This window comes from Anolis sagrei, chromosome 6, assembly GCF_037176765.1.
Source record: "Anolis sagrei isolate rAnoSag1 chromosome 6, rAnoSag1.mat, whole genome shotgun sequence".
Taxonomy (NCBI): domain Eukaryota; kingdom Metazoa; phylum Chordata; class Lepidosauria; order Squamata; family Dactyloidae; genus Anolis; species Anolis sagrei.
This window is the reverse complement of record NC_090026.1, coordinates 50,599,883-50,626,708: the sequence shown is the minus strand read 5'-3', so window position 1 is coordinate 50,626,708 and position 26,826 is coordinate 50,599,883. Positions and strand designations below refer to the sequence as shown.

The window sequence follows — 26,826 nt, the reverse complement described above, 5'->3', positions numbered from 1 at the left end:
CAGAGTGCCTGTACACCTTCTGAATGTGCAATATATATATATATATATATATATATATATATTTTATTTTTAATAATATGCACTCATAATATTTTAATATGTGGGTCCCTCAGGGTTCACTTCTGTCCCCCATGTTGTTTAACATTTACATGAAACCCCTGGGAGACCTCATCCGGAGTTTTGGAGTTCGGTGTCAAATTTATGCGGATAATGCCCAACTCTATTACTCCTTTCCACCAAGGATGCCATTCTGGTTCTGAACTGGTGCCTGTCATCAGTAATGGACTAGATGAGGACCAATAAGCTGAAACTAAATCCAGACAAGACAGAGGCACTCATGGTCAGTCATAAGATGGATCAGGGTGTGGGATTTCAACCTGTGTTGGATGGAGTCACACTCCCTCTGAAGACATAGGTTTGTGGTGTGGAGATGATCTTTGACTCATCGTTGACTCTGGAATCCCAGGTGTTGATGGTGGCTGGGATTGCCTTTGTACAGCTAAACATTGTGTGCTAGCTGCGCCCATATCTTGAGATGTCAGACTTGGCCATGGTAGTCCACACCTTAGTCACATCCCATTTGGACTACTGCAACACTCTCTACATGGGGCCACCTTTGAAGATAGTTTGAAAGCTGTAATTAGTGCCGAAATGGGGTACAAGGCCAAGTCCTAATTGTTGGACCAAGGGCTTGAGACTTGGGACTAGTCATTATCGAAAGCCTGATAAAACCACCAAGTCTTCAAGTTTTTACGGAAGGAGGTGAAGGATGGGACCTGATGAAGCTATTTGCAATGTATAATGTAGATTTCAAAGTATGTATGTATGTTTAAAATGCAATGCTCTGTGCCGGGGGTAATGTATTCTTGTGTGGAAAGAGTTAATTGAACCATGGAGGGAACGGCATTCCTAGAGAGGTCATAAATCAAGTGTATAGAGCAAATGGACGCAGCGTCGTGCGTTGTATGTCATACGTCACTCTGGAATGCAAGAGGCGTGGGCTAGTACTGATAGCAGTTCGTGTGTTGGCGATGTTACGCCCGGATGGAGAACAATAAAGTTTTATGATGTGCTGAGTGTTAAGTAGCTGTAAAATAAAGTAGTTTATAGCCTAAAGTGGCTGAGATTGATCGTGTTCCTGCCTTGCTGTGTGGCCAATGACACTGACAGGGCCAGCTTTATCTCCTCAGGGAGGGCATTCCAGAGGCGTGGGCCACCACCGAGAAGGCCCTCTCCCTCATCCCCACCAACCAAGCTTGAAACGGTGGTGGGAGCAAGAAGAGGGCCTCCCCGGTGGATCTTAGTGTCCACGCCGGTTCATAGAGAGAGATGAGATTGCGGAGATAGGCGGGGCCTGACCTGTTTACTCACTTGTCTGTGAAGACCTTCAGGTGGATAATCTGAGAGAAAGCTGTAGTACTTTCAATAAAAGGAGAAGACCAGATACTGGCCTTGAGCAGATAAAGGAAGAGCCTTTAAATTTAAGATATGCCTCAGTTGATAAGATCTAGAAAGGGGACATTGTTAATGTTGTCTTTGCCTTTCCCATAGGTGGATTAATCAGAGATGAGACAAAGGACAACTTCTGGGCTCACATTCATAAAAACGAAAGGTTACAGCAGAGATTTCTGGAAAGAAAGGAAGATGAAACAGCTCACATGAAAGGAGACATGACAGGATGGGGAAAAAATAAGAAAAGGACAATCAATTGCACAATGGAAGAGAATAACAGTGTAGATTTAGCTGACACTTCAGGAGGGGGCCGAAGCACAAATTCAGGATGTCCTGCAGCCAAAGTAAGAGACAGGAGAATGGCGATCTTGTCCAAAAGCAGTATATCTCCACTTTTTGCAGCCACCCCTTCAGAGGAAACAAGTGTTTCAACATCAGATACTGGTATCACAGTGGGTGACAGCACTGTGTCCCCACTTTTCACAGCCTCCCCTTCAGAAGATACAAGTATTTCAGAAGCAGATATTAGTACCACAGTGGATGGCAGCACTGATTCCACACTTTGGACAGCCACCCCATCAGAAGTCATGACCAACTCACCATCGGATACTAGTACCATAGTGGATGGCAGCACTGCGTCCACACTTTTGACAGCCACCCCTTCAGAAGACACAAGCAAATCACCGTTGGTTACTAGTACCAAAGAGGATGGAAGCACTGTCTCCCCACTTTTAACAACCACCCCTTCAGAAGACACAACTAGCTCACCATCAGATAACAGTACCACAGGCGATAGCAGTACTGTCTCCCCACTTTCAACAACCACCCCTTCAGAAGACACAACTAGTTCACCATTAGATAACAGTACCACAGCCAACAGCAGCCCTGTCTCCCCACTTTCAACAATCACCCCTTCAGAAGACACAACTAGCGCACCATCAGATAGCAGTACCACAGGCGATAGAAGCACTGTCTCCCCAATTTCAACAACCACCCCTTCAGAAGACACAACTAGCTCACCATCAGATAATAGTACCACAGGCGAGAGCAGCACTGTCTCCCCACTTTCAACAATCACCCCTTCAGAAGACACAACTAGTTCACCATCAGATAACAGTACCACAGGCGATAGCAGCACTTTCTCCCCACTTTCAACAATCACCCCTTCAGAAGACACAACTAGCTCACCATCAGATAGCAGTATCACAGGCGATAGCAGCACTGTCTCCCCACTTTCAACAACCACCCCTTCAGAAGACACAACTAGCTCACCATTAGATAACAGTACCACAGGCGATAGCAGCACTGTCTCCCCACTTTCAACAACCACCCTTTCAGAAGACACAACTAGCTCACCATCAGATAACAGTACCACAGGTGATAGCAGCACTGTCTCCCCACTTTCAACAATGACCCCTTCAGAAGACACAACTAGCTCACCATCAGATAACAGTACCACAGGCGATAGCAGCACTGTCTCCCCACTTTCAACAACCACCCCTTCAGAAGACACAACTAGCTCACCATCAGATAACAGTACCACAGGCGATAGCAGCACTGTCTCCCCACTTTCAACAATCACCCCTTCAGAAGACACAACTAGCTCACCATCAGATAGCAGTACCACAGGCGATAGAAGCACTGTCTCCCCAATTTCAACAACCACCCCTTCAGAAGACACAACTAGCTCACCATCAGATAATAGTACCACAGGCGAGAGCAGCACTGTCTCCCCACTTTCAACAATCACCCCTTCAGAAGACACAACTAGTTCACCATCAGATAACAGTACCACAGGCGATAGCAGCACTTTCTCCCCACTTTCAACAATCACCCCTTCAGAAGACACAACTAGCTCACCATCAGATAGCAGTATCACAGGCGATAGCAGCACTGTCTCCCCACTTTCAACAACCACCCCTTCAGAAGACACAACTAGCTCACCATTAGATAACAGTACCACAGGCGATAGCAGCACAGTCTCCCCACTTTCAACAACCACCCTTTCAGAAGACACAACTAGCTCACCATCAGATAACAGTACCACAGGTGATAGCAGCACTGTCTCCCCACTTTCAACAATCACCCCTTCAGAAGACACAACTAGCTCACCATCAGATAACAGTACCACAGGCGATAGCAGCACAGTCTCCCCACTTTCAACAACCACCCCTTCAGAAGACACAACTAGCTCACCATCAGATAACAGTATCACAGGCGATAGCAGCACTGTCCCCCCACTTTCAACAATCACCCCTTCAGAAGACACAACTAGCTCACCATCAGATAACAGTACCACAGGCGATAGCAGCACTGTCTCCCCACTTTCAACAACCACCCCTTCAGAAGACACAACTAGTTCACCATCAGATAACAGTACCACAGGCGATAGCAGCACTGTCTCCCCACTTTCAACAACCACCTCTTCAGAAGACACAACTAGCTCACCATCAGATAACAGTACCACGGCCGATAACAGCACTGTCTCCCCACCTTCAGCAACCACCCCTTCAGAAGACACGACTAGCTCACCATCAGATAACAGTACCACGGCCGATAACAGCACTGTCTCCCCACCTTCAGCAACCACCCCTTCAGAAGACACGACTAGCTCACCATCAGATAACAGTACCACCGCCGATAACAGCACTGTCTCCCCACCTTCAACAACCACCCCTTCAGAAGACACAACTAGCTCACCATCAGATAACAGTAGCACTGTCTCCCCACCTTCCGCAACCACCCCTTCAGAAGACACAACTAGCTCACCATCAGAGAACAGTACCACAGCCGATAACAGCACTGTCTCTCCGCCTTCAACAACCACCCCTTCAGAAGACACGACTAACTCACCAACAGATAACAGTACCACAGCCAATAACAGCACTGTCTCCCCACCTTCAACAACCAGCCTTTCAGTAGAAACAACTAGCTCACCATCAGATAACAGTACCACGGCCGATAACAGCACTGTCTCCCCACCTTCAGCAACCACCTCTTCAGGAGACACGACTAGCTCACCATCAGATAACAGTACCACAGCCGATAACAGCACTGTCTCCCCACCTTCAGCAACCACCCCTTCAGTAGAAACAACTAGCTCACCATCAGATAACAGTACCACAGCCGATAACAGCACTGTCTCCCCACCTTCAACAACCAGCCCTTCAGAAGACACAACTAGCTCACCATCAGATAACAGTACCACGGCCGATAACAGCACTGTCTCCCCACCTTCAGCAACCACCCCTTCAGAAGACACGACTAGCTCACCATCAGATAACAGTACCACAGCCGATAACAGCACTGTCTCCCCACCTTCAGCAACCACCCCTTCAGTAGAAACAACTAGCTCACCATCAGATAACAGTACCACGGCCAATAACAGCACTGTCTCCCCACCTTCAGCAACCACCCCTTCAGGAGACACGACTAGCTCACCATCAGATAACAGTACCACAGCCGATAACAGCACTGTCTCCCCACCTTCAACAACCAGCCCTTCAGAAGACACAACTAGCTCACCATCAGATAACAGTACCACGGCCGATAACAACACTGTCTCCCCACCTTCAGCAACCACCCCTTCAGAAGACACGACTAGCTCACCATCAGATAACAGTACCACGGCCGATAACAGCACTGTCTCCCCACCTTCAACAACCAGCCCTTCAGAAGACACAACTAGCTCACCATCAGATAACAGTACCACGGCCGATAACAACACTGTCTCCCCACCTTCAGCAACCACCCCTTCAGAAGACACGACTAGCTCACCATCAGATAACAGTACCACGGCCGATAACAGCACTGTCTCTCCACCTTCAACAACCACCCCTTCAGAAGACATGACTAGCTCACCATCAGATAACAGTACCACGGCCGATAACAGCACTGTCTCCCTGCCTTCAACAACCACCCCTTCAGAAGACACGACTAGCTCACCATCAGATAACAGTACCACGGCCGATAACAGCACTGTCTCCCCGCCTTCAACAACCACCCCTTCAGAAGACACAACTAGCTCACCGTCAGATAACAGTACCACAGCCGATAACAGCACTGTCTCCCCACTTTCAACAACCACCCCTTCAGAAGACACAACTAGTTCTCCATCAGGTAAGAGTACCACAGCCGATAGCAGCACTGTCTCCTCACTTTTCACAACCACTTTTTCAGAAATTATAAGTAATTCATCTTTGGAAACCAGCACACTAATAACAAGCAGTACTAAGACCTCTTTTTTCACAACCACTCCCTCAGGAGGCACGACACCAGCCATCATTACCACCCATTTGACCTCCTCCCAGCCACCTCAGCCTGTTACTCAGAGCACCCCTAAAACTACAACTGCCGGTGAGTGTCTTGTCTTCTTGGTAATCATTCTATCTCTCTATCTATCTATCTATCTATCTATCTATCTATCTATCTGTATTCCTGTGCCACAGTTTACTGGACAGTAGTCCCAATGGCAATATGTTTGTTCCTACGTTTGGGCATAAGGAGTCTTTGAAGCCCACTCCAAATCCAGTTTCAACATAGGGTGTTTACATGCTTAGCAATGAGACTGTTCTTGCTTCAACTTTCATAAATGCAGGTGAAACATCAGGAGAGAATGCCTCTAGACCGTGGCCATATAGCCCGAAAAAACCTACAACAACCCAGTTTCATAAACCTTTTTTTCTTTCTGATCAGCACCAGTGGAGTATTGGTGAACTGCCAGTGCCTACCAGATGAGCCTTCACCAAGGTGGAGTGCCCACCTCTGTTATTTAAAATAGGGTTTGTAGGGGTGTATCAGAATTAATGCACCAACTGCCATGGCTCAATGATACGGAGCAATGTATTTAGTAGTTTGGTGAGCAGAGAACGCTAAAGACCTTGTCAAACTATAGCTCCCGTTGTTCCATAGCACTGAACCATAGCAGTTATAATTATTTCAAACTGCAGTAATTTTACCATCAAGATGCACCCTTAACTTGCTTTTCTGCTTCCTTTGTTGGTGATTTTTCTATTGCTGTCTTGACTACACACACTCTACCTTTCTCCCACCCAAGTATTTGTCATTTCCAATGCCTCCCTTTCAGACGTTGTTGCACCACTTCTGTCTGTGCTCCAGAGAGAAGGGTATTCCAGCTAAGCTGGTTCAAATAAACCATTTCTCATGGAAGTGAGGTGTTTTCATGGTTGCAGAAATATAGCCATTTCAAATCAGGTCAGTCATTTGAAACACCAAATATTCATATCTACCAAGTGTCCCAATTTGGCAGTGACAGTCCCTATTAATCTGCTGTTGTCCCATTTTCAGCTGCTTTTTAAAATGTCCCAGTTTCTTTCCTTTCCTTCCTTTTAGAATCATAGAATCATAGAATCAAAGAGTTGGAAGAGACCTCATGGGCCATCCAGTCCAACCCCCTGCCAAGAAGCAGGAATATTGCATTCAAATCACCCCTGACAGATGGCCATCCAGTCTCTGTTTAAAAGCTTCCAAAGAAGGAGCCTCCATCACACTCCGGGGCAGAGAGTTCCACTGCTGAACGGCTCTCACAGTCAGGAAGTTCTTCCTCATGTTCAGATGGTATCTCCTCTCTTGTAGTTTGAAGCCATTGTTCCGCGTCCTAGTCTCCAGGGAAGCAGAAAACAAGCTTGCTCCCTCCTCCCTGTGACTTCCTCTCACATATTTATACATGGCTATCATATCCCCTCTCAGCCTTCTCTTCTTCTCTTAACCTCCTCTCTTTGTCCTCAGATTAATTCAATCACTGCATTCTGAATTCAAAGGCTAAAATACTTAGGAGAGGATGTGGCATGGAAAGGGGACAATGTTGTTTTTCCAATAGGATCAGGCAAAATAAACTGCAGGCAAAATAAACTTCTTCATTATTTATTTATTTATTTATTTACAGTATTTATATTCCGCCCTTCTCACCCCGCAGGGGACTCAGGGCGGATTACAGTGTACACATATATGGCAAACATTCAATGCCAATTTTCGACATACAAACATATACCGACATACACAGAGGCTATTTAACTTTTCTGGCCGCCAGGGGAGCTGTCACTTTCATTGTCCATCTGCGACGCTGATAAAGCACTTCCGCATTCCCCGCATGCTTCCCCGCTGGAATGCTTTTGCTGGAGTCTTCTTTATGGCCTCATAAATCAGTTAATTTAGCCTCCCCACACTTTAAGGTGGCACCTTATTTTCCTACTTGACAGATGCAACTGTCTTTTCGGGTTGCAAAGGTCGACAACAGGCTACACACATTTGGTTGGAAACCCACTCCAACCCGGGTTGGCTTCGAACTCATGACCTTTTGGTCAGAGTGATCTTAATGCAGCTGACACTCAGCCAGCTGCGCCACAATCCCGGTATTAACATTTTCCACTCTCTAATGTTGCTTGGGTCATTTGTCCTGGGAAGTGGGGGTATACCGTATGATGTATTTAAGGGAATGTATTGTTGAATGCTTTCGTGGCTGTAATCATTGGGTTTTTTGTAGGTTTTTCGGGCTATATGGCCATGTTCTAGAAGCATTCTCTCCTAACGTTTTGCCTGCATCTGTGGCAAGCATCCTCAGAGGTTGTGAGGTCTATTCAGGTGAATCATTGTGTGTTTAAGGAAGAAGGCAAAAACAAAACCCTGGAGCTTATCAGCATTGCAAATTCCGAGAGGTGTGCACAGCTAAACCAGGCACATCCACACTGATCACTTAGGCTAGATTGGGGCTGGAATGATGGCCAAACACAGCATGGCGTAATCTGAGGCAAAGCCACTTTAACACAGCCTTGCCCTGTCTTAACCAAAGTCAGAGAATAGTCCTAATCCGGCATATATTGGATCAGCCCTAAATTATTGGGTTGGTGTAGATCCGCCCCAGATATCCCAGTGCTTGCAAAGTAAACAGCTTTGTTTTTCCCTTCAGAGGAGCAGGTTTTTTTTGGTGTCCTATATTTTTGCTATACTCATTTGGTTATGAAGGAGATAGATGTCCATAGTAGCTTGAAAGTTATCTCTGTGGAGGTGTTCCATGAGGTGTCAAAGGCTTTCATGGCTGGAATCACTGGGGTGTTGTAGGTTTTTCAGGCTATATGGCCATGTTCTAGAAGCATTATCTCCTGATGTTTTGCTTGCATCTATGGCAAGCATCCTTAGAGGTTGTGAGGTCTCAGGTGAAACGTCAGGAGATAATGCTTCAAGACATGACCATATGGCCTGAAAATCCTACAACAACCAAGTGTTCCATGAGGGTTTGTCAAAACTGACTCAAAATTATCAACAAAGCTCAGAAATTCGAAAAGAATTAGTGGACTGAGCAGAGAGTGATAAGCAACCAAGAGGTTGAAATGGCAGGGAGAAGGTTTCAGGAAAAGAGACAAAGAGAGGTCCGGAGGTCTGAAAAGCATGGATTTATTTCCAGCTGGGACCCTGGAGTGGACTATGTCCAAAAGCATCCAGAGCCCTGATATAGGAGTTGACTATGGCTTTTATACCCTCCAATCGCAGTCAAACAAAGAACATGCATTTACATACATTGACCTCATTCACTATGTCATCTTAGCATCATACGAATATAAAATTCCACCTTCCAACATACAAAAGGCATGTCTCTGTGTCTTTCTAAAGAGCAAGCATACAGCTTACATTCATCAATCAAGGGAGGAGGGAGAGGTAGGCTCCTGTTGTACCAGTCTCTCTCTCTGGAATGTATAGATAACATGCCCCCCTCTTCATCCCCCCTCTTGCTGTGCCTGGACAGCTTGGGTTTCTTATATAGAGAGAGCCTGATTTTTCTATACATTTCAGTGCTTGTAAAATACATACAATTTATACATAAATAAATATCTATTTTTCCAATATCTCCTCATCAAGGTCACAATATATGTGAAACCCCCCTCTCATTTTCTTTCTGGAGATTTTGGTTTTTTTCCTCTTCACACCTTTTTAAAAAGACATTATCTGTTATTGCTACCCCTTGAAAACCGAAAGGAAGACTGTTAGGGGTTTGCTGACTCAATGGAGACATGTATAGATATTTACTTAAAATTATCTACATTATTTACATGCCATTTAGAGCCAACAGTTATGGGTGTGCCTCTCTGCAATTATATTCGGATTTGTGGAACTTCTGTCTTTCAGAAATATGTATGAATGGAGGAAGCCATGATGGGATTAAATGTATATGCCCCAGCGAATTCTATGGGCCGAAATGTGAGTTTAGTTTGGATGTAATCGAAAAGGAAACGGGTAAGTACAGTTATTTATTTATTTATTTATTTATTTCCAGTATTTCTACCCCGTCTCTTTTCTACTCCCAAAGGGGGATTCAGGATGGCTTATACTTGGCAACAATACGATGCCCCTACAGAACGATTACAATAATACAACCATAATTAAAATACATAAAGCAATAATTAAATTAATTATTAATTAAATTATTAATTATTAATTAAATAATTAAAGCATAAAGACGACACCAAATTGGGAGTGACAGCCAATACTCCAGAGTACAGGAGCAGGATTCAAAACGATCTTGACAGATTAGAGAGATGGGCCAAAACTAACAAAACTAATTAAATAATTAAAGCATTAAAGACGACACCAAATTGGGAGTGACAGCCAATACTCCAGAGGTCAGGAGCAGGATTCAAAACGATCTTGACAGATTAGAGAGATGGGCCAAAACTAACAAAATGAAGTTCAACAGGAACAAATGCAAGATACTCCACTTAGGCAGGAAAAACGAAATGCAAAGATACAGAATAGGGGGGCAATGCCTGGCTTGAGAGCAGTACATGTGAAATAGATCTTGGAGTCCTCGTGGAATGAGCCAACAATGTGATGTGGCGGCAAAAAAAGCCAATGGGATTTTGGCCTGCATCAATAGGAGCATAGTGTCTAGATCTAGGGAAGTAATGCTACCCCTCTATTCTGCTTTGGTTAGACCACACCTGGAATATTGTGTCCAATTCTGGGCACCACAATTCAAGAGAGATATTGACAAGCTGGAATGTGTCCAGAGGAGGGTGACTAAAATGATCAAGGGTCTGGAGAACAAGCCCTATGAGGAGCGGCTTAAGGAGCTGGGCATGTTTAGCCTGAAGAAGAGAAGGCTGAGAGGAGATATGATAGCCATGTATAAATATGTGAGAGGAAGCCACAGGGAGGAGGGAGCAAGCTTGTTTTCTGCTTCATTGGAGACTAGTCCGTGGAACAATGGCTTCAAACTACAAGAGAGGAGATTCCAGCTGAACATGAGGAAGAACTTCCTGACTGTGAGAGCCGTTCAGCAGTGGAACTCTCTGCCCCGGAGTGTGGTGGAGGCTCCTTCTTTGGAAGCTTTTAAACAGGGGCTGGATGGCCATCTGTCAGGGGTGATTTGAGTGCAATGTTCCTGCTTCTTGGCAGAGGATTGGACTGGATGGCCCATGAGGTCTCTTCCAACTCTTTGATTCTATGATTCTAAGCAGCTAGTTGCCATTTCAGCTCCCTCTAGTGAAAGATTTCTCCTGTTACAGGCAAAAACAGGCCATCTGTCTCAATTCTCCCTTGTGCCAGAGATCACTCGCTTGAGGGGGATCATCAGCCAGCTGCTTCCTGATCAATGGTGGAACAGACCTCCATTCATTGCAGAGGTTGCTTCCAATGAAGTGGAGATTGGGTGACTTTCACAGATCCTAATTAGCTTCTAATTTATGGACTATGCTGAGACTCTGAATATGTAACAGTCATGAGTGCATTATTCCAAGTTACTCATTCATAACTGCCATATAGTATTCTGACACATATTTTTACTTTTTAATTCTATTTTCCTTCAAAGTAACTCATTCTATTTATCACTTTTCTCTCTCGTTTTAGTAATAGTGCCTGTAACAGTTGAAGCCCAGGTGAAGGTGACGAACAGGAATTACAGCAAGGAACTCGAGAATTCAAACTCAAAAGAATATCAAGAATTTAAAATTGAGTTTGAAGAAAAGGTATTTATTATTTATTTATTTATTTGGTAGTTTTGTATACCGGTCTTCTCACCTCCATTCGAGGGACTCGGGCCGGTTTCCAACATCAATATTACAGACCATCATTAAAACATCATATTTCTAAATCACGCTAAAATATTAAAACATTGAAACAATTAAAATGGCAAAAAATACAATCATATGATTACAGTGGTCAGTCGTCATCAAAAGTCATTATTCGTCGTCATCCATCCATATCACAGGATCATGGCTCATTCATTGAATGCCAATCCCCAAAGCCAGGTTTTCACCTGTTTCCTGAATGTTAAGATCGAAGGGGCAGTTCTGATCTCCAGTGGAAGGGAATTCCAGAGTCGAGGGGCCACCACCGAGAAGGCCCTGTCTCTCTTCCCCACCAGCTGCGCCTGTGAAGCCGGTGGGATTGAGAGCAGGGCACTTTCAGATGATCTTAGTAATCTTGATGGCTCATAGGGGAGGATACGTTCGGACAGGTAAATTGGGCCGGAGTCATTTAGAGCTTTATAGGTTAAGACCAGCACTTTGAATTGTGCTCGGAAGCTGACTGGCAGCCAGGTAACAATAAGTCATATGAGACTTGTGTTCTCTGTCTTCTTAGGGATAAGTTATACATGTATCACGAAATACATTGGCTGCAATTACCTCTTGTTTTCACTTAAGAATTGGGGACTCATGCTTTTAATTGGTTTGTCTTGATGGTCACATATATTCAGATCATCACAACAATATTTACCTCTTCTCCCCTCTACTTAAAGTATTAGAAAATGCCCCCATTGCTCCAGCTGAAGAATTTAAAAGATATTTGAATTCAGAAGTTTTTTTCAAAGGGTTGTGGATGCTGAGGAGGGATGAACCTGACCTCTCCCATACACCATCTTGATAAGAATGATGATTCTCACATCTCTAATTGGTTGAATAAGTAGAGTGCTCGCTGCTAGCTATTATAAAATATCAAAATCATCTTAACAGATTAGAGAGATGGGCCAAAACTAACAAAATGAAGTTCAACAGTGACAAATGCAAGATACTCCACTTAGGCGAAAAAAATGAAATGCAAAGATACAGAATGGGGGACATGTGGCTCGAGTACAGTATGTGTGAAAAAGATCTTGGAATCCTCATGGACAACAAGTTAAACATGAGCCAACAATGTGATGCAGCGGCAAAAAGAGCCAATGGGATTTTGGCCTGCATCAATATAGTGTCTAGATCAGGGGGCCTCAAACTACAGCCCGGGGGCCGCATACAGCCCTCCAAGGTTATTTACCCGGCCCTCACTCAAAGTCAACCTAAGTCTGAAACAACTTGAAAGCACACAACAACAACAACAACAACAACAATCCTATCATCAGCCAAAAACACTTCCCATTGAAATACTAATAAGTTTATATTTGTTTTAATTTTTGTCTTGTTTTAAAGGTTTGTTTTTTTTTTGCACTACAAATAAGATATAATTTTTCAAATAATAATCCGGCCCGCCAATAGTTTGAGGGACTGTAACCTGGCCCTCTGTTTAAAAGTTTGAGGACCCCTGGTCTAGATCCAAGGACGTCATGCTACCCCTCTATTCTGCCTTGGTCAGACCACACCTGGAATATTGTATCCAATTCTGGGCACCACAATTGAAGAGAGATATCAACAAGCTGGAATGTGTCCAGAGGAGGGCGACTAAAATGATTAAGGGTCTGGAGAACAAGCCCTATGAGGAATGGCTTAAAGAGCTGGGCGTGTTTAGCCTGCAGAAGAGAAGACTGAGAGGAGACATGATAGCCATGTATAAATATGAGAGAGGAAGTCATAGGGAGGAGGGAGTAAGCTTGTTTTCTGCTGCCCTGGAGACTAGGACACGAAACAATGGCTTCAAACTACAAGAAAGGAGATTCCATCTGAACATGAGGAAGAACTTCCTGGCTGTGAGAACTGTTCAGCAGTGGAACTCTCTGCCCTGGAGTATGGTGGAGGCTCCTTCTTTGGAGGCTTTTAAAAAGAGGCTGGATGACTATCTCTCGGGAGTGCTTTGAATGCAATTTTCCTGCTTCTTGGCAGGGGGTTGGACTGGATGGCCCATGAGGTCTCTTCCAACTCTATGATTCTATGATCGGTGTGTCATGTATTCCTTAAGCAAATCTCCCTCTCTTTCTCTCCCCCTCCCTTCTTCACTACTTGGATGGCCTCTGTATGGTTTATGAAGGTTTCTGTATTTTTCTCCAACTTGTAGATGTACACTGTTTATGGGGACATTCCTGGATACCATGGTGTGGTCATCTCTTCACTGAGGTAGGTGGGTAAGAAGTGAGACCCCAGGCAGTTTAAGGTCTCCCAGAGAGCAATTTGTCCTTAAGGCTGAAGACAATGAGCTCCAGCTCCCAGTTCCCTATTGTAAGTTCACCAAGGATTGTTTTTTGCAAAGAAAACCTAAAAAGATACTCCAGCTTTATTGTGGTAGTTCTTCTACGTACCACCTCTCTCTCTTTCTCTCTCAGCACCATTATTCCTTCTAAGAGTCCCTAAATTAGTTTTATTTAACAAAACTCAACTTTTGTTCATGGAGTGAGAAATAGCTCTTTTGATGTCAAGTCACGGCCTGCTCGGACCCCTGGCCTTTGACCTGTGGGGTCCCGCAAGGCTCTATTTTATCTCCCATGCTTTTTAACATCTACATGAAATCGCTGAGAGAGGTCATCCGGAGTTTTAGAGTTAGGTGCCATCTCTACGCAGATGACACACAACTCTATTACTCTTTTCCACCTAATTCCAAGGAAGCCCCTCGAGTGCTGGACGAGTAATTGGCCGCTGTGGCTGTCTGGATGAGGAGGAACGACAAGACAGAGGTCCTCCTGGTCCTCCTGGTTGAACAAAAATCAGATCAGGGTATAGGGTGGCAACCTGTGCTGGACGGGGTTACACTCCCCCTGAAGTTACAGGTCTGCAGTTTGGGAGTCCTTCTGGATTCATCACTTACGCTTGAGGCTCAGGCGTCGGCGGTGTCCAGGAGGGCTTTTGCACAATTAAGACTCGTGTGCCAACTGTGACCTTACCTCATAAAGGCTGATCTGGCCGGGGTGGTCCATGCCTTGGTCACCTCTAGATTGGACTACTGTAATGCGCTCTACGTGGGGCTGCCCTTGAAAATGGCTCGGAAATTTCAGCTAGTCCAGCAGACCGCGGCCAGGATGTTAACTGGTGCTCGTTACAGAGAGGTCAACCCTCCTGTTCAAGGAGCTCCATTGACTGCCGTTCATTTTTCGGTCCCAATTCAAGGTACAGGTGCTCACCTACAAAGCCCTAAACGGTTTGGGACCTGCCTACCTGCGTGACCGCATCTCCGCTTACGAACCCGCACGCTCCCTCTGAACATCTGGAGAGGCCCTGCTCGCGATCCCACCTGCGTCAAATGCGCGTTTGGTGGGGACGAGGGACAGGGCCTTCTCTGTGGTAGCCCCCTGACTCTGGAACTCTCTCCCCAAGGACATCAGACAAGCCCCAACATTGGCTGTCTTTAGGAAGAGCCTGAAGACCTGGCTGTTCCAGTGTGCCTTTCCAGAATAGAAAACTCCTGGCTTCAAGTCCCAAATGCACCTTGCTAGAGATTCAGGATCATCTGCACATTGCACCTACCTACAAATACCTCTACATATTACCTGTCAAGTTCAGCACTGTTTAAATTTTGTCCATTACATTTGGCCCTGCCTTTGGTTTTAATTGCATCCCGGTGTCATTGTTTTACTGTTTTATTGTTTTGCTTGATGTTTTATTATTTGCTTATGAGTTTATTGTGTATTGTATGTTGTTGTTGTCGGCGGCCTTGGCCTTTGTAAGCTGCATCGAGTCCTTCGGGAGATTTTGCGGGGTATAAATAAGGTTAATAATAATAATAATAATAATAATAATAATAATAATATAGATTTTAGATCACAGATGCAGATGGATATTTTTGTAACTGAAATACATGTATTTATTTATTTATTTACAGTATTTATATTCCGCCCTTCTCACCCCGCAGGGGACTCAGGGCAGATTACAATGTACACATATATGGCAAACATTCAATGCCAAAGACACACAACAGATATAGACAGGCAGTCAGAGGCTATTTAACTTTTTCTGACCGCCAGGGTAGCTGTCGCTTTCATCGTCCATCTGTGACACAGCAGTGATCTGTCTGTTATTCCTAGCAGGAATATTTCTGGGTGCATAGATATTTTTAGCTTTAATATTTTTCAATAGTTTTATGGATCTCAATCCAAAAGCTTTTTGCCTTCTTGCAAGACCACCACATATGGAAAAATGATCCCGTTGCTTGTTTACATTTCCAGCAAGTGTTTTTTAATTGTGGCTGCATTTTGGCTAATTTAGCTGGTGTCATATAGGACTTATAAAACATTTTGTAGATTTTTTCCAGAAGTGAATAGCTTCTGAAAATTTTAATGTTTACACTCCAGAGGTATTCCCATTTATCTAAGCTGATCGAATGGCCACTGTTTTTGGCCCATTTTACCATACATTCTTTGATATATTCATCTTCTGTATACAATTTGAACATGAGGTTGTAGAGCTCAGAGAGTTGTTTATTTCTTGATTGTAGTATCTTGTCAAAATCTGTCTTTTAATAACACTTTATTTGTACCCCGCTACCATCTCCCCAAGGGACTCGGTGCGGCTTACATGAGGCGGAGCCCAAACACAACAATACAAGCAATAATAACAACAATACAAGCAATTAAAACACATAGACAATAAGAAACAACATTATCAATAAAACAACACATAGTTAAAAACAGTGCGGAGGCCAAATGTTAGGTTAAAATTGGAAATAATGCTGGGACATGAACAGAAGGTGATACTGGTGTGTGTGGAAGGACATACGAGCAGACCTAAAGAAATGTAAAGTGCTTTAGAAGACAAAGTGCTATGGGGTCATTATTCCGGGAAGGCACACTGGAATAGCAACATCTTCAAGCTCCTCCTGAAGACTGCCAAAGTTGGAGCATGTCTGATGTCTTTAGGGAGTGAATTCCAGAGTCGAGGGGCCACCACCGAAAAGGCCCTCTCTCTTGTCCCCACCAATCGCGCCTGCGAAGCTGGTGGGATCAAGAGCAGGGCCTCCCCGGATGATCGAAGGGATCATGTGGGTTCGTATACAGAGATGAAATCACGCAGGTAGGCGGGTCCCAAACCGTTCAGGGCTTTGTAGGTAAGAACCTGCACCTTGAATTGGGTCCGGTAGATGAATGGCAGCCAGTGGAGCTCCTTGAACTTCAAATCCTGTCAGCACCACTTTTTTGATATTGTTGGTGTATTTGTGCATATGCAAACCAGTTCATATTATAGCCTTGTTGGTTTATTTCTATCAGTGTTTTCAATTGGCGGTTACTTTGTGATTTCTGGAGTGTTTCCACATATGTTGGCCATCTTTTACTACCTTTGGGATTTCCACTTTGTTTGAATGCTTCCACAAATACCCATTGTGGTATTTTTTGTTTAAAATGTCTTTCTCCATTTTTGAGGAGGGATTGATTCCCTTCTTCCTTCACACAGAAACCCAGGACCTCAAATCTACCTTTGTCTATGTTTTCCACCATAGCAGGTTAGCCAAAAAGTATTTGACTGTGTGTCTAAAACTAGATGACAGCATCTTGGGAGTCCTCCGGAGGTCCCAGAGGATAAAGCCATTGTATGCCCAGGTTGAGAGATATATATGTAGCTGGGCACTTCCCATCCACTTTCGTTCACCCCTAGTCACTACATGGCCATATCAGGAGGAAAGGCAGCATGAAAAAGGTGGGGATTTAAGGATGGGATATGAGAAACAAGACATCATTCTACCTGGTGGGACTTTATGTTTTGCCTTCCAAACCAGGGTTTTCCCTAGGATGTCCTTCCACACCACTTCTATCAAATGATAAAGTAATGAGAAAGCAATTGAGATCTTATCTTCTTCTTCTTCTTTGTTGTTAGGCGTGGGAGCATCATTGTGGATCATGAAATTATATTTGAAGTCCTTGTAGAGAATAAATTGAGCACCATTAATTCAACTCTCGAAAACCAAATACAGTCAGTGATACAGAAACTCCAAGGCAGCAACTCCACTGAGAAGGATTGTATGAATTCGCCAGGTAAATGCCAACTGGGTAACAATGTTCAAATTGAATGAGAGATTTGCATGCAATTACCCTATGGGAAGTTCTAGTTACTGCCACAAGGGATGGAAATTTACTTTTGTTAGAAGACACATAAGGCTGATGGCTGTTTGCTAATACAGCCAACCCTTCACATTTACAGGTTATAGATTTGCAGCTTTGATTATTCGAAAGCTTGTACCACAGTGCTTGCCTGTGAGACACAGTAGCCCTGTTTACAGGAAGTGGTCAGGGATGAGAGATCTTCGTCCTCAACTTGTCTGGCTCTCCATCCCAACTCATTTCCTGAGGACAGGACTGTGTAATAGATTATTATTTAAAACGACTTAAAAGTTTGGAGGCGGTAGTGAACTTTGCCCCAACACACTGTATTCTGACGTAATTCACTGTGAAAACGGGCTACCACCACACTCAAAAGGAATATTCAGTTCTTGTTTGACCAGAAGTTTGATTAAGCTGCAATGTTTTGAATTCGCACTCAGGGCTCAGAATACCGAGGTGAATAACAATGTGATTCTTTCAAAATGTTGCTGCCACCAATCTGGAAACTCTGTTTCCCTATCTTGTTAAGAATACTTCTTTATATAGAGGCACACTTGAGACAGTTGTTGATGAACAAAGAACAAAGTTGTTTATTTGTCTGAACTTCAACAATACAGACACTTAAGCGTAATGGTTGCAATAATAAGATGAAGCTTATGGTTACTTTAAAAAACAGTTCAATACTTAGTTCCAATAACAACTCTTCACTCCCTCAGAAAACTAGCAGACTTCCCTCTGAATAGAATTCCTAATGCTCCAGACAGTCCTTTCCCTTGGATTTGTCTATTCTCGATACCAGCTATTCTTCCTAATAGCAATCTATCTTCTCTAACTAACCACTTTGGCTTCACTAACTTCTCCTAACTTTCTCTCCCAACTGTCTTCTTCAAAACCCAGAACCCGACTCCCTTCTTCAAACACCAGAATCTGATTAACTTCTTCAAACACCAGAACCTGACTAAACTCATCAAACACCAGAATCTAACTAAACTGTCAGATTTTAAAACGCACCCTTTCAGGAATTTTTTTCTGCACTCTAACTAAGCTCCACCCACTTTCTCCCAGCCAATCTCCACATTTCCCTCCAGGCTGCTCCTAAGCTCTGCCCCCTCTAGGAAATGGCTACTCCAAGATGGCTGCCTCCATGCACCATCTCACAAAATGGCTGCCAAAATAACTGGGCCTACTTCCTGAGCTTTTCCTTGGCCTAAAAGGTAGGCAATTCATCACAGACTGCCATGTGGATGTGCATATGACCCAGGCTTGCAACCTTTGCACTTTCTGTGAACTGAGGGTAATAGCCCACAAGGGACAGCATTTATCCTCTACCCCTTACACATTTATCCGCTACCTTTCCTTTCTGGATATGAAGGCTTAGTTGGCTATGTTTGATTTACAAGTATTAAAAACCATATATATCCAACACTATTAGCAGTTTGGAAATATATTGTCAAAGGCTTTCATGGCTGGAATCACTGGGTTGTTGTAGGTTTTTCAGGCTATATGGCCATGTTCTAAAAGCATTCTCTCTTGACGTTTTGCCTGCATCTATGGCAAGCATCCTTAGAGGTTTCAACAGACCTCACAACCTCTGAGGATGCTTGCCATAGATACAGGTGAAACGTCAGGAGAGAATGCTTTTAGAACATGGCCATATAGCCCGAAAACCTACAACAACCCAGTTCAGAAATACATCCTAAGGTTGGTCCTCCTTTTAGGAATCAGTAGGAGGATCTATTTAATGTGTCAGCATGTTTGTGGCACACAGCAGAATCTCTGAAAGAGCAGAAACAAATGAAAGAAAAAAGGACTTTCCATGAAGGTCAACTATCTCTGTTTGTTTCCAGAATTGTGCTTCACTTCTTCACCAAATCCAATTATCGGTGGCCAAATGGACTTTAATGCAATTGGTGAGTTCCAGATGTGGAAATGGGAGGGAGAATTATGGGTCACCCTTTCTCCCCTTAATCTACAGCTATAGTCCACTAAGAACAAAAACAGACAACTGTGGCCAAACTGGTTGCTTTACAACAGTGTTTCTCAACCTTTCTGATGCCACGACCCCTTAATACAGTTCCTCATGTTGTGGTGACCCCCAACCATAAAAGTATTTTCCTTGCTACTTCATAACTAATTTTGCTACTGTTATGAATCATAATATAAATATCTGATATACAGGATGTATTTTCGTTCAGTGGACCAATACCCAATATGCCCAAATTTGATTATAGGTGGAGTTGAGGGGATTGATTTTGTCTTTTGGGGGTTGTAGTTGCTGGGGTTGATAGTTAACCTACAATCAAAGAGCACTCTGAACTCCACCAACGGTGAAATGAACAAAGCTTGGCCCACAGAACACCCATGACCAACGGAAAATAATAGAAGGGTTTGGTGGGTATTGACCTTGAGTGTTGGAGTTGTAGTTCACCTAATTTCAGAGAGCACTGTGGACTCAAACAATGATGGATCTGGATCAAACTTGGCCCAAATACTCAATATGCACAAATGTAAACACTGGTGGAGTATGGGGAAAATAGACCTTTGGAGAAAATAGACCTTGATAATCACAAAGAGCATTCTGAACCCCACCAATGATAGAATTGGGCCATACTTCCCACACAGAACCCTTTATGACCAACAGAAAATACAGTGTCTTTGGCGACCCCTCTGACCCCCCCCCCCTTGTGACCCTGCCAGGGGTCCTGACCTCCAGGTTGAGAAACGCTGCTTTATAACATTGTTCTATTTCCAGAGCATCCTTTAATCCATTTAAAAGCAAGTTAGCACATCCAAAATATGGGGGAAGCCAATCTTTAGACAACGCAAGAAAGTCATCACATTCAGTACAGTGGCACCAACTTGTGGCTATGAAATTCCACATTTGCTTGCATTGTACGTATGGGGGTGCCTAGAAAGTCGTCCATCCAAATGCAGACGAAGCTAGATTTGTTAACTTTCAACAGACCCACTTTATCTTCACTGTATCTTCACAATGTTTGGGTACTGTCCTCTTCTTTCTTCTGTACCTACTACCTACATTTTTGATGGTCCATTCTGTTTTTCTTCCTCAGAGTTTTGCAAAACAGCAGTTGGTGCTACATATGCAAACTACTATTATCCAGATACATCAACAGGCAACTTACGTTGTGTGAGTAACTGCACTAAGGACAGTCCGAATGCCATGAACTGCTACCATGGGGTTTGCCGTATCTCTGACAAAGGCCCCAACTGCAAGTAAGTAAGAAAGGAGGAGGTAGTAAAAAGCTGCCCATGTCCATTTTTTTGCCAACCTGTCAACTAAAATGTAAAATAATAACACGTTCTGATTGGAACAAACACTGAAAGACATCCTTTTAAACTCTTCTATTGACAGACCATTCTGTTCTTTCATATATCATGCTAATGTCTGATTAACTTTTTGGTGGTTCATATTATATAGATTAAAAGTTGCCTAATTTTGGTGGTTCACATAATATAGATTAAGTATAGATTAAAAGTAGCATAAATCTGTTTTTAAAAACTTAATTGAATGTTGTAGCAATTAAGCAAAGACATAATATACATTGTTGTAATTACATAACTGTTTCACTTTTGATCTTAGGGACCTTTTGCCTTTCGCATTTCAGGGAACCCTTGCTCTCTATTTTTTGGGAATAACAGGAAAACAGGGAGAAATGATTTTATTATTTATTTATTTATTGACAATATTTATTGTCTGCCCTTCTCACCCTGCAGGGGACTCAGGGCGGATTATAATGTACATATACATGGTAAACATTCGATGCCATAAACACACGACATATATAGATAGACAAAGAGGCAATTTAACATTCCAACTTTTCATGAGGGTATTCTGGCCACCAGGGGAGCTGTTGCTTCACCATCCATTTGTGACACTGATGAACTACTTCCCCATTCTTTGCAGGCTTGCTGGAGATTTTTATGGCATTGTAAATTAGTTAAATTAATTTTACTCCTTCAACCCACCTTCCACACCCATATCAACAACCTGTAGAGAGAGTACCATACAACTCTTAAAACAGATGGCATCTTGACAAGAATAACATATGCTGTAGTTTGTTAATATATTTTGGGAAGGAAAAGAACTAACCTCAATCTCTCTTTCTGTCCTGTCTCTAGCTGTAATGATCCGAATGCCTTTTGGTATGTAGGCAATAACTGCCAGACGCGTTTCCAGAAGAGTGAGGTGGGCCTTGGTATTGGGATGGCTGTCCTTTTCCTGGTTGGTATCATCCTGGCTGTCTTCCTCTTCAGAGCCTATCGGAGAAAGTCTGTGCCTGGGTAAGAAGGAGCAGAAACAAGAGTGGAAGGCATACATTTGCAAATATTCCTACTGGGGAAGATAAGTAGAAGAGATCTCAAACCCTGAGATCTCTTAAGAGAGAGATGTGGAAGGGATGATTTATCAATGTGTCTGTGAGACACAGGGGCGGCTCAAACATTACGCAAAGTAAGCATTCGCAGTATAGTTGGTTTTGCCCAGGGGCGCTCTTGAGGCGCTCTTGGGGGAAAACAGACCTTGACAAATGCGAGTTGTAGTCACTGGGATGTATAGTTCACCTACAATCAAAGAACATTCTGAACTCCACCAATGATGGAATTGAACCAAATATGGCACACACAACTCCCATGACAAACAGAAAATATATATCAGTGATTGGTTGGGGGGGGGGGGGCGCCAAAATACTTACTTACCGTCAAAAATTACCTAGGGCCGCCTCTGGTGAGACAGGTATGGTAGTAGGCAGGTTTGGCTTCCAGGTAGCCCTTGCAATTCTGAAGGGGGACTGCAGGGAAACAAAATGTATTGAAAATGCATATAGTCAGGGTGTTGATTTCATATATTCAGAGTTTGACTGTCGAACCTAGAAAGAGTTGAGATGTAACAGAGACAGAAGTTTGGATTTGGGAAAGAAGAGAGAACTACTTACGGTTTGGAGGAGCAGAATAATAGAGTTTAATATATTTTCATACTGTGTCCAATAAACCTATTATTGTTGTTGTTTTAAGGCTGTTTATCAAGCCTGGAGTCAGACCATTCATACTAAAAACTAAAGAACTCAAACAACTGCAAGTCCACAGTGAAGGAGTCTCCTGAGGACCAAGACCCAGGTCCCCAGGAGGTTCCACAGTGAAGGAGTCTCCTGAGGACCAAGACCCAATCCATCCAGGGCATATTTGGGGAAACAAGAGCAAAGAGAGTGGCAGGATTTCTGGGGTTGTAGTTATGAGGTCAGCCTGGGTAAAAGAATCTGCCATAGTGACACTTCTTTATCCAGAGGTGATGAGAGACCTACCATGATTATAGGCTGAAATTCCGTATTTTCCGGCGTAGTAGACGACTGGGGGTATAAAACGGCCCCCAACTTTCCTATCCAAAATTGAGTGTTTAGGATATACTCGCCATATAAGACCACGCCTCTTTTTTGTAGTAGCTTGAGAGAGCTTTCATCTCTCTGGACTTGAAGGTTGTCTTCTGCTGGAGGCTTGTGGTGAGGGAAAGTCAGCATGCCTACCCTGGATGGCGAGGCGCTATGCCTGTCATCATTGGTAAAAAGTCTGGGAGTCCTTTTGGACTCTCTGCTGACGATGGAAGCCCAGGTCTCCGCCGTTAGCAGAACCGCCTTTTTTCATCTGCGGCAGGCTAGACAGCTGGCCCCCTATCTGTCCAAGGATGACCTAGCTATGGTGATCCAGGCTACGGTCATCTCAAGACTGGACTACTGTAACGGCCTCTACATTGGCCTTCCTCTGTCGGTGATCCGGAAGCTCAAGTTAGTTCAAAATGCAGCTGCTCGGCTTCTTGCCGATGAGATGCCACATAACACCAATCTTACTGCAGTTGCACTGGTTACCAATTGAGCACCGGCTCACTTTCAGAGTGATGGTACTCACCTTTAAGGCCTTGAATGGTCTGGGGCCGATGTACCTGAGGGACCGCCTCACCCCCTACCAACCCCAGAGATCCCTTCGTTCTGAAGACCAAGATTTGTGGGAAATTCCCAATGTCAAGACCTTGTGTCTAACAGCAACCAGACGCAGAGCTTTTACCGCAGTGGCACCATCACTCTGGAATACTCTGCCACCTTAAGTCCATGCCTTGCAGGACTTATCAGCTTTCCGCAGGGCATGTAAGACATATCTGTTTCTTAGCGTAATTTGTCATTATTCTGTATGATTTCTCAATATCGTCAGATATATCTTCTTCTGTAGCTTCTAGGAGTTCAGCTATTATTTTACAGATCTTGCTTCTTATGTTTTCTTTCGGTTCTTCCTCTATATTTCTGAACCGTAATTGAAACTCAGTCTCTCTTTGTTCTAGTTTTTCTTGCCTTGCTTCCAGTTTGCTACAGGTAGCCTCTAAGGTCTTCACTTTTTCTTGTAATGTGTCTTGTTGTTCTTTAAGTTCTTGTTTATCTTGTTTAATTTCATTGATGTCGAGTTATAATGAGTTATAATTTTTTTTCATTTCACTTAGTTCACCTGAAATCTCATTTTTCATCTCCAGCATTTTTTCCTGAAAGTTTGTTTGATTTTCTTGGGCTACTTTTTGGCTTTCAGACAGTCTTAGTATTTCTTTCAAGATGTCTTTTAAATTCGGGTTGTCTGGAAGAGAGTTTCTTCTTTGTGGTAATTTTGGTTCTTCTTTTTCCTGTTTTGTCTTTGGAGTAGTCATTTCGTCTTTCAGTTGATTATATTCAATTAATATATTGCTTAATTTAATAATTGTATAATATGTGAGATTTTAATTTGTGTAAATTTATTTAAATTTATTAATAAATTCAAGATTATGCAAGTTGATTTGTCTAATATTTGATGCAGTTTTTTAGAGTCCCAAGTCTCTATGGTAGTGCAGTTTGCTGCTCCTCCTCCCTGCACCCTCCCTCTGCTCTCCTCTCTCCCTCCTTCCCTCCCTCCCTCCTTCCTTTCTTCCTCCTCCTCCTCCTCTTCCTCCTCCTTCTGCCAGAGACTTATGGCGAGGTAGAGCCACTAAACTGGTGGTGGCAGGACACCTCGGTGGTCTCCACGGCAATGCGGCTTACCATTCCTCCTCCCCACGTGCTCCCTCCCTCCGCCTTCCTCCTCCCCTCTTCCTCCTCCTCTTTCTCCTCTTCAGGCCACACCGCTCGGGACACCGAGGGTGGAGGAGGCGGGCAACTGCCCTCCCGCTGGAGCAGGGCACTCAAAGCAGCTACTGCTACTGCGCCCCTCCGGCACTGCTTGGCTCCCTCTGTCAGGCTTCAGTCTCCCTGAGGGGCTCCTCCACACCATTATTATTTTATTATTTACAGTATTTGTATACCGCTTTTCTCACCCCTAGGGGGACTCAAAGCGGTTTACAAGCAAGTCGTGGCAAAAATTCAATGCCAGTAGAAACAATTACAATTATACTACAATTAAACATAAATCAAATTAAAACAATACATCCATAAGAAATAAAACAATAAAACAGTCTCATCCATCAAATCGCCATTCCAGTCATAGTCTTTCCAAAATGCTGCATTTATTTACTTCTAATGCCCGAAGGCCTGGTCCCAAAACCATGATTTTAATTTTTTCCTAAAAGCCAGGAGGGAGGGAGTGGATCTTACCTCATTTGGGAGTGTGTTCCATAGGTGGGGGGCCATAGCCGAGAAGGCCCTATCTCTCGTCCCCGCCAGGCACATGGCTGTTGATGGGAGTGAGAGCAGGGCCTCCCCGGATGATCTTAGATTATGAGGTGGGATGTAGGGGTGGATGCTTTCGGAAAAGTAAGCTGGGCCAGAACCGTATAGAACAGTGGTTCTCAATCTGTGGGTCCCCAGGTGTTTTGGCCTACAACTCCCAGAAATCCCAGCCAGTTTACCAGCTGTTAGGATTTCTGGGAGTTGAAGGCCAAAAACATCTGGGGACCCCAGGTTGAGAACAACTGGTATAGAGCTTTATAGTCAAAACTAGCACTTTGAATTGGGCTCGGAGATGGACCGGCAGCCAGTGGAGCTGACGTAGCAGGGTCATGCCCGCCTCGTTGGAGGAGGAGGAGGCAACGTGAGGGAGCCACTGGGCAATGGAGAAGAGGAGGAGAAGCCACCAGGAAGACTTAGGGCTTTTACTTGGCACCCTTGCCAAAATAAGCACCCACCCTTTAAGCAACATTTACTCATCCCTTCAAACATATTTAATATAATAAATTTTATACCTGGCATATTAGACGACCACCGACATCTGAGAGGATTTTCCAGGATTAAGAAGTTGTCTACTACGCCGGAAAATACAGTAATTTGCCTTGTGCAATGTGGCATTGAGCCGTGGGATGGGACATCTTGTACTAGAAGGAGAGAAGCATTCTTTTGCTCTGTCTCTGTATCCTGGTAATCACCTCTGTTAATTGTTCTTGCAGAGACTCTGATGGAGATAACCTCATTTATGAAGAGGAAGAATGGCGACCCCGAGGGGCCCTGAACTTTACAAATGAGGCGGCTGACTTCCACAATGGTAAGGACCCATTTTGCCATGAGCAAGGTGACATGCATGGAGTGAGTTGCCAGATCAGGGCTATCCCAGGCCCTGAGATTTTACAGCCCAACTCTGAGACTTGTGATAGCAAAACAGGCAGCTTGTGGGATATTACAAGGAGCAACTTATTAACACATTAACCATCAACCACAATATGCCACTAAAAAAACACCGTATGTAATAAAAAGAGGAAAATGCATACACAATGCTTTCTGTTACAGTTCCCCTCCCTTCAGATTCCTTCTTCTTTCCTGCAGATTGGATAAGAGGGACTAGGACATGAAATTTGGAAACCTTATGTGAGGTTAGGGTGGGAGTAACACGGGAGCAGTCTACTTTTCATAATTTAGCAGAAAGCTTTGATGGTACGCATGGAGAAGTTGTTAGGTGAGGAAAAGTGAGAAGTCTCTGTGAATCTCTGTCTCCAAAAATTGGTATGCAATGCATACCGAATGTATCTCCTGCTATGAACCATCACAAAGCAGGTTCGCAGCTTGGGTGTGATGTTGGATTCACCGCTGAGCCTGAAACCCCAGGTTTCAGCGGTGACCAGGGGAGCATTCGCACAGTTAAAGCTTGTGCGCCAGCTGCGCCCGTACCTTGTCTGACTTGGCCACGGTAGTCCACGCTCTTGTTACATCCCGTTTAGACTACTTCAATGCTCTCTACGTGGGGTTGCC

At 43.9% G+C, this 26,826-nt stretch overlaps 1 protein-coding gene across 1 annotated transcript; it reads left to right on the top strand.

Annotated features, from left to right (window-relative positions):
* The first annotated feature begins 1,811 nt into the window (after positions 1-1,811).
* Positions 1,812-26,412, top strand: LOC137097441 (mucin-2-like). Its single transcript, XM_067470557.1, has 9 exons — positions 1,812-5,571; positions 5,716-5,808; positions 11,311-11,429; positions 13,666-13,724; positions 17,406-17,563; positions 20,701-20,863; positions 21,770-21,931; positions 26,031-26,166; positions 26,404-26,412. The coding sequence occupies exons 1-9, from the start codon at positions 1,812-1,814 to the stop codon at positions 26,410-26,412; spliced, it is 4,659 nt and encodes a 1,552-aa protein (XP_067326658.1).
* The last annotated feature ends 414 nt before the right edge of the window (positions 26,413-26,826 follow it).

What these genes read in the sequence shown, in the direction of transcription:
- LOC137097441 (XM_067470557.1), top strand. Translation starts at nt 1,812, where the DNA reads ATGGCGATCTTGTCCAAAAGCAGTATATCTCCACTTTTTGCAGCCACC. An exon ending in GTGGTCATCTCTTCACTGAG is followed by an intron (nt 13,725 to 17,405) that starts GTAGGTGGGTAA and finishes CTTTGTTGTTAG; the next exon opens with GCGTGGGAGCATCATTGTGG. An exon ending in GGATTGTATGAATTCGCCAG is followed by an intron (nt 17,564 to 20,700) that starts GTAAATGCCAAC and finishes TTTCTTCCTCAG; the next exon opens with AGTTTTGCAAAACAGCAGTT.